This window comes from Pezoporus occidentalis, unplaced genomic scaffold (assembly GCF_034315485.1).
Source record: "Pezoporus occidentalis ecotype Australia unplaced genomic scaffold, CSIRO_AGI_Poc_V1 ctg38, whole genome shotgun sequence".
NCBI lineage: Eukaryota > Metazoa > Chordata > Aves > Psittaciformes > Psittacidae > Pezoporus > Pezoporus occidentalis.
In genome coordinates, this window is record NW_026915702.1 from 17,262 (window position 1) to 31,177 (window position 13,916).

At 42.3% G+C, this 13,916-nt stretch overlaps 1 protein-coding gene across 4 annotated transcripts; it reads right to left on the reverse strand.

The window, feature by feature from the left end:
- Positions 1-119: 119 nt before the first annotated feature.
- NUDT5 (nudix hydrolase 5) lies at positions 120-13,881 on the reverse strand. Of its 4 annotated transcripts, none has more exons than XR_009967276.1 (8): positions 9,724-9,910; positions 5,758-5,825; positions 4,588-4,640; positions 3,546-3,653; positions 2,918-3,013; positions 1,867-1,977; positions 698-751; positions 120-443 (listed from the first exon to the last, which is right to left on the reverse strand). XR_009967276.1 is itself a non-coding variant. In XM_062631875.1 (8 exons), exons 2-8 carry the CDS (start codon positions 9,784-9,786, stop codon positions 1,428-1,430), a joined length of 525 nt encoding a protein of 174 aa, XP_062487859.1. In that variant the 5' UTR covers positions 9,787-9,831; positions 13,795-13,881; the 3' UTR covers positions 766-1,427. The 4 variants fall into 4 exon arrangements, 3 of the variants coding, with proteins under 3 accessions (XP_062487859.1, XP_062487858.1, XP_062487860.1); XM_062631875.1 differs by lacking the exons at positions 120-443; positions 698-751 and adding exons at positions 766-1,462; positions 13,795-13,881 and having other exon boundaries at positions 1,876-1,977; positions 9,724-9,831; XM_062631874.1 differs by lacking the exons at positions 120-443; positions 698-751 and adding exons at positions 766-1,462; positions 11,995-12,093 and having other exon boundaries at positions 1,876-1,977; positions 9,724-9,831.
- Between the last annotated feature and the right edge of the window lie 35 nt (positions 13,882-13,916).

Genomic DNA, 13,916 nt, shown 5'->3' on the forward strand with positions numbered 1-13,916 from the left:
AAGATGGACACTGTTCTGCACCCACCCTGAGTTAACAGGCTTTGGTACAACACCAACCACAGTCACTTGAGCATCTTCCTTACACTGCAATGACAAACACAGTGAGGGATGAGCTCCTCTGAAAATTAAACAGCACTTTTATTTCCATTATTCAGTCAAGGCCTGACAGCCTGAGCAGTTAAAGGGACACTTTTTGTTAGTTACATAATTCCAGATAAAAATACCAAGGTTATTCCTACAAATGCTTTTGCTCTACAAGTAAAGCAAATGACCTCTATTACAAGGAAAGTTAAACCTTCTGAGCCATCTGAACAGGGCAGTTTCCAACCACATTTCTCACTTCATAAAAGGGACTTGGAGCGGTTTTTCTGCCGCACGCTTGAGGGCCAGTGCATAGGTGTAAACCCTGGCATCCACTGCCAGGTGTTCTTCTGCCACCAGCTCTGGAAAGAAAGAAAAATACAATTATGAGATTGTTTAAACTCCTCCTCTATACAAATGCAAGTCCTGCACTACAACGAAGCTGAGCAGCATCAAGACTTTAACTCTTCATGCCAGCACCTGATGCTGTCACTAACTCTTCCCTTGCTGAGCCTCTCACGGCTTTTTAAGACAGAGGTTTCTTGGATGAGAAAGGCTATGAGGAGGGAAGCTAAGGCTTTCTCAATGTGCATTTAGCATGTCAGCAAGCTCTTACCATCGATTCTTTGCAGTAGGTCGTTCTTTGGAAGTGAAATAACTTCCACAAATTCTAGGAGAGAACAAAAGTGTTACACACCTTTAAATCTGCAAACAGCAAAGGAAGTTACCTCAGTGTCCTGTTTCTTACCTTTTAAAAGGGGAAAAACAACTGACTTAATGCTCATTGTCATCCAAAAGCTGCTGAGCCTGCACACATATCGCCAAAAGGCCAATTAAATGCGGGAAGTCCGGGACTGGGGTCATTAAAAAACAGGTCGGACAGAAAGAAACTGGGAAAAACAGTGCAGCTGACAGCCATGGGGGGTCAGAACCCTTCCAAAACAAGACCTTCTCCCTTCTAGAAATGGAAAATACACTGAAATAGACTCATTTGATTTATACAGGTACAGTAATGGATTATAGATGCATTTGAAGACTAAAACAGCACAAAGATTTTGCTCTTGATAAATATGCGTTGACTTACACCTCCCCTGTCCACCTGAATTCATTGTCTTTGGGGCTTCATCTACACCTACTGTGGATTTAGTCATTTGTATGTTCTGAGATACTGGTGCTTTAGGTGAAATGCTTGAGAGAACTGATGCAATAATGTTCCATGTCTAGGCCAAAGTCAGTCTCATGCATGTTTTATTAGGGCCAGGAGATAACAAAGCCCAAATAAGAACCAGTTTTAACTGACGTTCTCCGTAAAACTTGCCATATGTAGCTCACTCTCAACCTTGCTGTCAGTGGGAGCAGTTACCCAACATACCTCCATCATCTGGAAGGAAAGTAAAAAGGAGTAAGTTAAGGGGTTTGACATACACAGAGCTTACAACTAAAAAGCATTCTGATAGCTGACTGTGAGTGACACTGTAATGATTTCCAAGGTCAAGCCACAACTAACAGGAATATCAGGGTTCACAAGGGCTTATGGCCCTCACTGAACTGTGGCACCCAGGTTTCTCCTTCTGGGTTTGACAACACCTGACACTGAACATTGAGGTCTTCCCAGGGAATTTAGCAAAGAAACACAGCTCTGCATATCCAGGCTGCAGGATATGATTTGAAGGATGTCCAGAATCTACATCAGCTGGCACAGAAGAGATGTCCCTACAGTGGTAGGGTCAGTTCTTTTAAACCCATTCTTTTGTTATCCTCTCTGAATTTTCAAACAAACAGTACAAAACTCACCCAGTTTTTGCTTAGGTCTTGTGTTCTTAGCCTCATCCCCGTTAATGGTGACGCTCACAATGTGTGTGGTGCTGTTTGACAAACCTGGGTCCAAGCAGAGAGCTGCCAACAAGCGCAGGCAGAAGTTAAGTTGTCAAAAGCACAAGTCAGGCACCTTGACATTTTACCAAAAACTTTCACAGAAATGCATCCTGATACAAGAGGAGAACACGTGTTTGGCATATGTTCAGGCTGGAAAGGTTGTGAACAGTTTGTCTTCACAGGCTTTTAAAAGCAGTGTTTGTGTGCCTCTCAGTGCTTTTACAGATCCCTTGTAAGACCTGTTTTCCACAGCTAGGTTTACTTTGCATCCCATAGACTGCAGATTAAACTGTAAGCTACAATTTCCTTATAGGCTTCTTCAGTCAAGTCTGGTTTTGCCACCACCTGTCTCCATATCAGTCCCCATCATGTTGTACCTGGTAATCAAGAGCCAAGTCTCAACTATAATGACATTTACTTGTAATCCTAGGGAAGCTGCCTCACCTTTCTACCTTTTCAAGTTTAATTTGTGATGCTCATTTTGTCTTCATTTTGCTTTGCATTGGCAACAATCATGTTCCAAAGGTTCTCTGGATTTACTCCAATTAGTCTCTCCTTTCTGGCTGTAGAACCTGAGTGCTGTCACCTCCCCACAGCGGCATGATGTGACCTCCACTCAGGCTGCATCACATAGCTATTTTTTAATACCTAAGTTCACAAAAGCTGTTCACATTAAGTCCAGCAATTTAGACCTTTATACTAAAATGCCAAATCACAGCTTGAACAATTGGGTTTTCTGTCAAGGATCTTAGTTCAGAGCAAAGTTTTCCCCTATAGACATCAAACTGTCACTTCAGTTCAGCTAGCAACTCAGCAACAACGAGCCATGGGATACTGCTCTGTGCTGATCTGTGTAGACTTTCCTGCACAGCTCTTTTTCTTTTAGAGCATTTTAGACATTTAGAGTATCTGTCAAAGGCAGAATTAGCTTTGGGTGGGAAATAAAATACAAAGCAAAGACCTGGAGTACATTCAGTGACCTCCCCCTTGTACCCTGTTTCTTCCTCCAGCTCTCGCAATGCAGCGCTTTCTGCAGTCTCATTTTCCTCAATGAGGCCTGTGGGATAAATAACACACAGAAACAATTAAAAGCAGACACTTGACCATAACACCCATCCCAGATTGAATCCAGCCTTATGGAAGAGGTGAAACATTCTCATTACACTTTTACACAGGGATAAAACTGAAGAATTAGGCAGGATTCCAGTTCCTGGACTCATCAGGCTGCTGTCCACGTCTTCATATGATTGTCTACAGAAGCCTTCCCAGGCTGATTATCTGCTACCTTCCCAGGAAACAAGAGTTTATATCCTCATAAGGGAAAGAAGCCAAATGCTTTGACTCTTAAGGAGTGGAGGGAAACGCAATATTCTTCTACCAGACTGCTGTGCAAAATGTCTCCAATCTGCTAAAATGAGCCCATTTTGTATCTTTCATCACCAAATATTCCTGTTTGGGAATAGCACACTGAGCTACAGAGCTCACCATGGTTTTCTAGTTAGAGCTGCTTGAGATTGACACTCCCAGCACATCTAAACACACTTAACTGTCAGCTTTCTGTGACCCATCTTAATGCTTCAGCCACTTACCTGCAGGAAATTCCAAGCAATAGCCATTAATTGGGGGCCTGAACTGTTTCACGAGGACAATGCAGTCGTAGTGGAGAGTTCTCTGTAGTACCGCTATCACTGCGACACCTACAGTCACAGAAGACACAAGTACATACAGAGTATAGCAGAAGGTACTTGGTGCTAGATCTGGAAAGAAATACAAGCACTGTTACTTTGAGCATTAAACGTTTAGATGCCTGCTCCAGAATCCTGAACTATGAATTTAACCTCATTCTGTTAGGCATGGTGAGAGGCAAAAGCCCAAAATGGGATCTTCAAAGAGCAAACAAGAGGCACATGTACCAAACAAGACTGAGCCTCAGCCCACCAGTACTTAGGGGTGTGCTCTCTTGACTGCAGACTGTTTGGGAGCCAATGTATGGAACTCCCCGAAACGCTCCCTTCATGGCTAAATCATCTCCCAGAGACAACTGTATCCCAAGCCCCTCACAGCAGACCCAACTGACCAATCTGTGAGCTACTCTCTACCAGGGCACCCAGGACATCTTTGAAATTGCTCCACTGTTCTGAAGTGAATAAAATGATCTTGGGAAAACACTCCTACCAGTAAGGTTCTGGCTCTTCGACACTGAAGACTGTATTTAATTAGCTCAAGGGTACAGCAAACATTGCTGACCTATTTGCTCCCCATCTTCCGTTCATTCATTGAATCCCAGACTGGTTTGGGTTGGAAGGGACTTTAAAGCTCATCCAGTTCCAGCCCCCTGCCATGGCCTTGAACACTGGCAGGGATGGGGCAGCCACAGCTTCTCTGGGCAACCTTTGCCAGCGCCTCAGCACCCTCACAGGGAAGAACTTCCTCCTTACATACACTCTAAATCTGTCCCCTTTTCAGTTTAAAGCCATTTCCCCTCGTCCTGTCCCTGCATACACTTGTAAAAAGCCCCTCTGCAGCTTTCTTGTCAGCCCCTTTAAGTACTGGAAGCTGCTCTAAGGTCTATGAGTTTGTCAGCTCTATAACAGGAAAAAACGCAAACAAAACTAAGCACCAATGTCTTACCATCAGCTGAGATCCCCTTTTTGTTGCCAGTACGCTTTACAGTTTCCCACGTTCTGTTTAACACAGAGGAAAGAACAAATGGATGTGTAAGTCATCTTCTACACTTGATACTTTCATTTAAAAGCAAAATACACCATCACACAGTGAGGGCCTATAAGAAAGCAGTCGGGCTTAGGCAGGCTCTGTCATATACTGGCACTTTGAAATGTCTGTAGTATAATTTTGTTCAGCCTATTTAAAGAGGGAGAGAGAAAACAACTAATGACTGTTTAAGATCACTAAAAATAAGGGAAGGACATGAGTGATTGTCAAAAACAAGCAAGTCTTGTATAAGTGATCCTGGAAAAGTGCAAAAATAAAGCAATTCATACATAACACTTGTCAGATTTTGAAAGACAGTTTTGTAACAGGACCCTGTGCATTCCATCTTTTATCCTACTTCTGCATAATTTTTATAGTGTAAGTTACTGTGAGCTCTCAGCTCAGTTACCTGAGCACATGAAGAGCACACATGTAGGAAAGACCAAAGCTTCCCTCTCAAAATAAGCAATGGGATAAGTAAACCCCCCAAATCCACCAGCAATAAAAATCCTTTCACAAACACTCCAATCTTGGCTATTTTTTAAAGGATGAACTGGGAGGCACTGGAGAAAGACAGCAGCAGAGAATCTAACATATTGAGGAAAGGAAAGTAAAGCCACATTGTCACATCTAGAAAAATACACAGAACTAAAGCACACAAAAGGACTGAACAGGTGTGATAATACATGAGAGGACAGTTATTTGTCAGTAGTACACAAGATCCAGCACCATGAGCAGGCAAAAGGGAGGCCTCAGTGAAGAACCAGAAAACCCAGGGACAGACTCTGGTCATTAGTCTAGTTGTGTGGCTACAACTTGCTTCTGCACAGTTGCAAGGCACTGGAAATGCCAAGTAAACCAGGATCCAGTGTGCCCAGGATTTAGGAGCCCAGTTCAATGCCACATGCCAGAATATCTGCTAGAGTAAGAGTTTATTTTTCTCTGAACAGTAAAAACTATAAAGTTATTGGAGAATGAATAACTCTCATCTTGTGTGGAGTAACAGGTTTGGAATGCTCCTGTTCTCTAGCCTGGGGCTATGTTGACTGGGAACAGTATAGAAGTCTGAGATGCCAGAGAAGCAGTTACCTGGTTTTACCAAAGGGATCAGTGTAAGTTGTTTCTTCAAATTTCAACCATTTCCTTTCTGCAATTACCTAAAATACAGAATTTTGATTAAATATGTTATAAGATTAATCCCAACTTGGGAACTAAGGGGAGAAACACCACCACTATTTTTGGATTCTCTTGAAGACAAAAATCTCAGCAGTGGAATACAGGCTGGAACATGCAACAACGTTCCTGCAGCTAACCCAGAAAAACACCTTTACTCCAAGTTCTTGACTAGGAACAGAAAATAAGCCCAGTAACTTTTCTTAACATGACTTTATAAGCAAGTTTCAATAAATTCACTGGGATTTTATGTACTGGAAAGTCCTCATCTTTTTAGGAAGCCTCTGCACAGGTCATGTTTCAGCTGAAAAAGGGCGACTGGTCTGCACAGACTTTTGCTATGCTGGTGATCATGATGCCCACTTACCAGAGAGCATGGTCTTTACCTGAGCATGCAAGACTGAAAACCAGATGGTTCTGAAACTCTTCTTGCTGTGATCTCAGACTGTGGCCTTGTGGAACTGCTGTTTTCTGTAAGCAGTGATGCACACCTGCCCTTTTAGGATTTTGAGCTGCTGACTGAGTGCTTGGCATTGATGTTATTATAGTGTCTTTTCTGAGCTGAGTTTATTTTCCCTGGGTATTAGCCTAGCAATTTACTCAATGTAACCTGTATTTTAAGCTTTGCTGAAGGTATGGGCAGACAGGATTGTCTGCAGAATTTTGTATCAAGTTCGCAATAGATCTGACCACAGAAACCAGAAGTAATCAGGAAGATGAGCAAAGCACTTCCTATTATCTAATGAGACACACTACTGACAGCAACAGAACAAGGGTAAGCAAGTGGAAACCTCATGAAGTTCAGCAAGGGCAAGCGCAAAGTCATGTCCTGGGTTAAGGCAATCCCAAGCATAAACATAGGCTGAGAGGAGAATGGATTAAGAGCAGCCCTGAGGAGAAGAACTTGGAGGTGCTGGTTGATGAGAAGCAAAACATGAACCAGCAGTGTGCTCTTGCAGCCCAGAGAGTCAAGTGTATGCTGGGCTTCATCAAAAATAACCTGACCAGCAGGTTGAGGGAGGTGATTCTCCTGCTCTGCTTTGCTTTTGTGAGACCCCCCCCATGCAGTCCTGTGTCCAGCTCTGAGGCCCCCAACATAACAAGGACGTGGATCTGTTGGAGTGAGTCCAGAGGAGGCCGTGAAGATGATCAGAGGGTTGGAGCAGCTCCTCTCTGGAGCCAGGCTGAGAGAGCTGGGCTGGGTCAGCCTGGAGAAGGCTCTGGGGAGACCTTAGAGCAGCTCCAGTGCCTAAAGTTCAGTACTTCAGTATGTCAGTACCTCCTAGAAAGCTGGAGAGGGACTTTTTACACAGGCATGTAGTGATGGGACAAGTGGGAATGGCTTTAAACTGAAAGAAGGGAGATTTAGATTAGATACTAGGAAAGAAATATCTTACTGTGAAGGTGGTAAGACACTGGCACAGGTTGCCCACAGAAGCTGTGGCTGCTCCATCCCTGGCAGTGTTCAAGGCCAAGTTGGATGGGGCTTGGAGCAACCTGCTCTAGTGGAAGGTGTCCCTGCCTGTGGCAGGGGGTTGGAACTGGATGAGCTTTAAGGCTCTTTCCAGCCCAAACTGTTCTATGATTCAATGATTCTATGAAATAAGAATGTGCGGAAAAAAAACACAACATAAAATTGTAGCAAAAAATGAAGTCTGAGAGGTCATTCACGTGGCTGGCAGACTGAAATGCTCTAGTGCAGGACAGGAGCAAAGAGGGCTTGTGTGGCTATGCAGATCTTGAACTTTGAAGTGAGAGATTCACCGACTAAAAAAAGAATGTAGAGAAACAATATGTAGTCCATGATGCAGCTCTATTTAGGGTACACAAGCACAGTACAGCATCAGTTGGGGGCAGGAGGCAAATCTGAAGCGATTCAGGTATCAAGGAAATTATAAGTGAGCTGGTTGAACTCATGTAATGTGTTCTTCCAAAGAACTGTTTGACAGGCAATTGAAATAACAGTAGCACTCCCATGGTTGTAAACCTGCTACATGCACTTTACATGTAGGAGTTTTGTATTTATTTTGGAAAGTATAATATTTCTCCATGATGGGAAATGGAAAAGGAGAGCTATGTGCTCTCAAAAGGGCTTTCTGATGGCTTTGTGGTCACAAAAACAGCAAGAAAGGAGATTAAGTATATTCTGCTCATTACAGAGACAAGAAGTAATTCAGTTTGGAAGCATTTAGGTATATTTTAAATAGCTTTGTATTCACTCTTAAATCACTGCAGAACTAGAGTACAGGAAGATCCAAAAGAGGAATAGAAGATCGTGTTCCATTGGTTATCCAAAGAGAGGAGTATACTTCAGTGAAATAAACACAGCTAAATGTTTTGTGTTAATGAATGTCTTTAAACATTGCAGAGAACACAAAAAGGCAGATTACAGGTGGTCCAATATCACTGCAGTAGAACTGGAGGATCATTCCCTCCCCCCAAGTTATTGCTAAGCAGAAAGGGGAAAATGGCTGAAATGAGAACCACATCATTGTCCCCAGGAATCTTAAGAGGAAAAAGAAATCCCTGGTCTGTAAGCAATGAGACCTGTCCACATTCCAAAAAGACAGAAGAAAAATAAAGAGTAGATTTTATGTGTACAAAAGAAACAACATCAAACAAAATGTCCTGGTTTTAATCAGGTATTCTTAAGTACAGCTTTTGGCCTGTAATAGACCTCCCAGAAACAGGAACAATAAAACAAAATCAGCTCCACTTTGCTGGAAGAAGATTCTCCAACATCAGACCATGTAGCTACAGAACCACTTCTAATATAAGGGCCACTGGCAGAGGCACAGTAAATACTTTCCTGTATTAATCCTACAGGATGACTGAAAAAACTAAATAGTTTAAAACAGTAAAGGCTGATTCCAAACTTCCAATGACACCAGGCAGTACAACATTCCAAAGCAGAGGAACTAAGAGGTATTATGAAAAAAAAAAGGACAAAATTAAAATGTTGCCTGCAAAAAACACAGGTCTTAATAGAAAACCCCAGATGCTTAAAAAAATTAAAGCCCTTATGCTTGAGGAATATTCATCTTACACAACCACCCCAGGGGAAGAGCCATAAATATATCCCAACAACACAAATCTAAAGTTTTTTATCTTGAAACCTAGAGAAATTACAAGCCTGTGCGTTCATTCCACACTGGAACACTGGATAAAAGAAACTACATTTGTGTTACAGCAACAGCGTGATGCTGTTGCCACTTTAACACCAAGGGTTAACTTCTATGAATTTACTCAGGAGAGAAACAAATAGAGGCAGTTTAAGTTAGGGTGCTCCCGATAAACAAAACACCCAGAATTACCTCCAAATTCCTTCGTTAGTATCTTCTGAGTCTGTGAAGATGTGCACAGAATATTATTTCAAAACTCTTACTACCTCCTCACTAATGTCTTTAGAACAGCAATCATCTAAATTCAGACCCTTTCAGAAAGCATCAAAGAAGGTACAATCCTCAATGTTAAGGCAACTCTTAGTGGTTCTTCATCTTGAAGGAACGGAAACCAAGGCTGAGCATCATGATCTCAGAGTGTACAGTCTCTGAGAGGTATCAGCATTACTACTGAACTGTGCAAACAGCCTGGATAGACAACAGAAGTAACAAATAAAGCCCTCCCCCCCAAAGCAGCTTAAAATAATACAACACTGTAGATTCCTCTCTCCCCATCGATAATCATTATGATTATTTCAACAAAGAGAAATGTCACCTTTTTGAAACTCTCTGCCCATCAGGAAGAAGTGTTTTGTCTATTGAACAGATTCTTACAAACACACAGCATCTACAGCATTTCTTACTCTGCACTCACAAAACTCTGATTGGTCTCAACTCATTGTTATTTAAAAACAAAAGGTGTCAAAGCCAAGTGTTGTACCTCTTCTTTAAGGACGAATTGTCTAGCAGCTTTTCGAACTTCTGTGGACTTCTCAGCTGCCATTTTCAGGAATGTCAGGTTCTTCCCTCCTGATCAAAGTCCAGGTTACTATGAAACAAAGTCAATATTTGCTTTCAGAGAAAAGTTAAAAGGTTCTGCATTCTAAATTAACAAATAAAACTTGCTGGAGAAAGTTAGGGATGTGTGATGACAAGTCAGTTCAGTTTCCAGGTCCACCTGATGGTTTCAGAGTCAAATAAATCGAAGCAGAAGTAGAAGTTTGGGTCAGATCCCTGACTTACATAGTTGTGACAGTCCAATCAGCTGCCAATCAGCTATGCTGGCTGAAGACACCCTGCTTAACTATTCAAAGGTCAGACACACACAGAAGCAAAATTGATCCATCCTGATGGAAACAAATTGTTTCATCCTGATGTGGTTGAAGTGCTCTGTCAACACAGCATTGCCACAACAAGCCTACGCACTCTACTGTCAAAGTTGGAAAAAACCTTATACCCAGATTTTGGTGGTATTGAGAAAGATTCAAGACTAGAGCCTACCTCCACCTTCCATGCATCACAAACACATAAATGACTCAATCCTTCCCCAAAAAACAAGGTCAAAAAGTCACCTCTGTTGCAAGCCTAGGAGGCACATGGAGTTAGTGTGACCACAGCACGTCAGTCGTGCTTACTGGGAACGACGTGGCTAACACCGTGCAAAAGGCAACTGACCACGTGCGCAAGCAATGCTCTGCACCTGCAGCTCTGTTCCTCAGCCTGCATCTTAACGCTCTGCAGGCAGATGGTCCACTCCTTCTCTCAATCCAGTTGTAGTTGAAAGCCACACCAGTAAGCAATAAAATATATGCATTAGAGATTCACCATTAGCCCCTGTCTCACTGCAGAGCTATGGGGCACTTTCAGCACAGAAGCTCTTATTCCAAGGAAGCTAAACTCTGACATGAAGTTATAATACTGAAGTCCTGAAAATAGCATGAATCGTAAGTAAAAAGACAGTATAAAGAAGTAAACCAGTTTAAACACCAGGAAAGGTGGTCCGATCTTAAAGATATCTATCATTCTTAGCACTGATGGTTGTAAAGTTGCCATAAAGTCAACAGGAATTTTTCTGATGACTTCACACCAGAGTTTCTAGCAATGAACAGCATCAGAAGCAAGTAACCACCACCTCTGTCATAACCAATTATAGCACTTTCATCTCTTACTTCATCTTTATCCTTTTCTGGTAGTATCTACTCCACATTTGTGAAACATTTAAGAGCATGTAGCAACAATCAGCTTTCTTACATTATTAGATTTGCTTTTAATTCCACAAAGTAGTTAAGGAGAATAGGTCCTACAAAATATTCCCGGTTATCAGCAGGATTCAAACTAATGTTTAATGTTTTAATGCCATTTCCTCAGCATGTCCACAGGGCAGGATCTTTTTTAAGTCTTAGGACAGTCTTGTTGTATAAAGTAGGTCATAGTGGTCAAATGTTCAGGTTGTTTTTATGTAACATAATTCCTGAAAAGAAACCCTGACCTATTAAACCCAATTCTGTTCTTCCAAAAATCTGTTTTATAATCCTTTCTTAAAATAATGAAGCTCCATTTTATAGCTATGTAGGTTTACTACCTACCTTACTACTATTTGTATGAAAAACTGTTCTAGAACCTCACTTACAATTCAATTTCTATGCCACGTTAGTTAAGTTAGCCATTGCCAATTTGGTTTTGAGCCAGCGAAGTCTCCAACTCCCTTCACTCAGGATTTAAGAGCTGTAGCTGGACAATGGCCATGGTCCCCTGCTGTAACTCTCAAATACAGGATCAAGCTTTCCACAAAACCTATGCAAAAGAAGTCCAGCCCAGCACAGCAGTTCCAAGAGATTCCTGGTCATCCAGAGGAAAGAGTCAAAGGAGGCTCTGTGTGATGCCCAAAGTATACAGCTTTAAAACCAGAAACCCCTCACATAGCTACTTACCACAAATTCACTTCCTGTTTGGAAAGTTTGACAGTATAAACATATCAAGAGAATAGACAGCAAACCATACCTTTGTTAAACTCCCTTTTTTTATCAGGCTGAAGAAATCTTTGTCTTTTAGTCTCCCCTCACAGGAAATCCTGCTCCAATGATCATACTAATCCTTCTACACAAGCTTGGAAGTATCAGTGCATCTTCCTCAAACGTGGAGTAACCCCAGTTGTACCCTAAACCCCACAAGCTGCTATAGTAATGGTTTGTAGAACAGTATTAATACTTACCTATATCAGTTACAAAACCGTACTAGGACCTTCTCATGGCAGAAGTTGTTTTCAACACAGCTCCCTTCTGCAGTGGACAGATTCAAGGGTGGCTTGTGACTGGAAAGAACAAAATATTACACAGCTTCAGTGATTTGAATTATCACTAAAATTAAAACAGTGAGGTATTCACCTCCTGCAGCCCCTGTAGTTTTGATTTCCTCCACAAGTGGGTGCAGTAACTCTATGTATGAGTGGCATTTTAAAGTTCCACCAAAAAAAAATAATTTTTCCCAAATTTAGTAGACTGAATAGAAGTGAGAATTTCTGCTGTTACAAAGCTGAAAAACCATTTGGTTAAATGAAGGCTGCAATTCTGATACCTCACATTAGTTATACTGTCAAGGGTGGCAACACTTTTTGTGCATAAACAAAAATTAGCTCCAACTGAAAATCAACACTACAGTGTAAGGTTTCTAAAGCCCTGTGTTAGGTTTCACAATAGACCCCATCTTGCAGCCCTCAGGCAGGAAGGTTCTTTTGCTGGCAAATCAGGGCTACTTGTTCCATTTCTTTCATGTGAGGGTCAAACTCAGACCAGAAAAGGGCATACCATTTATTCGAAGTATAACTTTATTCCCATGGCTTTTTACTTTACTGAGTGGTTTCCTTTCAATGAAAGATCCCACCATTCTACAGCTTCCAAATTATCCTTCCCAGGAATTAAAATCTTAAGCCAACTTGCAGCCTGTGAATCATCTAGAGTGTAGCCAAGCTACCAGGGCTTTACCTTAAACTCCATCCAAGTCATGACAGAGGGATTAGCTTTTATAAATCACTTTTTAAAACCTACTGTCTGATCCGAACTCCACAACCCAATCAGGTTTAACATAAACTCAGCAATGGTGCCCTAAGGCAAACTTAAGGTAAAACAAAATACATCATTTCTTATCCAGAACATGCATAAAGAGACACAGGCAGAGCTTTATGCATGAGATAACTAACATTATGCTGAGATACATGTGCTGAAGGTAAAGATCATTAAAACCTCCTAAGTCACTTTAAATTTGTTACCAACACTCGGAGTTCAGCAATATGACTTTAGCAACAAAAGAAATTAATTAGTGGAAGTTGGTGGGAGAGAAGGGGAGGAAAATGTGGGGAAAACAATGCTTCACCTTTGTCATGGTACTTAACAGTGTGGATGATGCTCTCAGCACCAAATAGAATATAGAAAACCAACTGGTTCTTGTCCTGCAGAACAGACAACAACAACAAAGGCCATCTTGCATATGCAGAAGAGGATTAAAGTCCTCTCCATATTGTTATCAACCTTCAGACAACTGATGCGTGAGGGCTTGGAGAGGCAGCTTCAAATGGCACAGGTGAGAGCACGGAAGCGACACAGCCTTCCACACAGGGGCACACACGCAAAGAAACGACAGCTTAAAAAGAACGTATTATTCAGTCATTACTTGACTCTCCCAAAAAACAGACTGGTTTGGGTTGGAAGGGACCTTAATGCTCCTCCAGTTCCAACCCCCTGCCACGGGCAGGGACACCTTCCACTACAGCAGGTTGCTGCAAGCTCCATCCAACCTGGCCTCGAACATTGCCAAGGACGGGGCGTAACAGCAACAAACCTAAACGCAGCTCTGGGGGAGGAGAAACAGCTCCGTCGTTGTAGAGCTCCGTTATAACGCTGGAGAGGTAAAACCTTAAGCAAGCAAATACAAAGCGGGAAAACAAAACCCGCCAGGCGGGAAAAACACCCGCCGCTCCCTTAAAGCCACCCTGGAACCCCCTGCTCGGGCCACGCACCCGTACGAGGCCAGGAGAGCGACCCGGCTGCTGAGGGAGTCGGGATCGGTAGCAGCACCGGCTCCAGTCTACGCTGAGGCTGAGGCTTAGGCGGCGACCGCTGAGCTGAGCTGAGCTGAGCT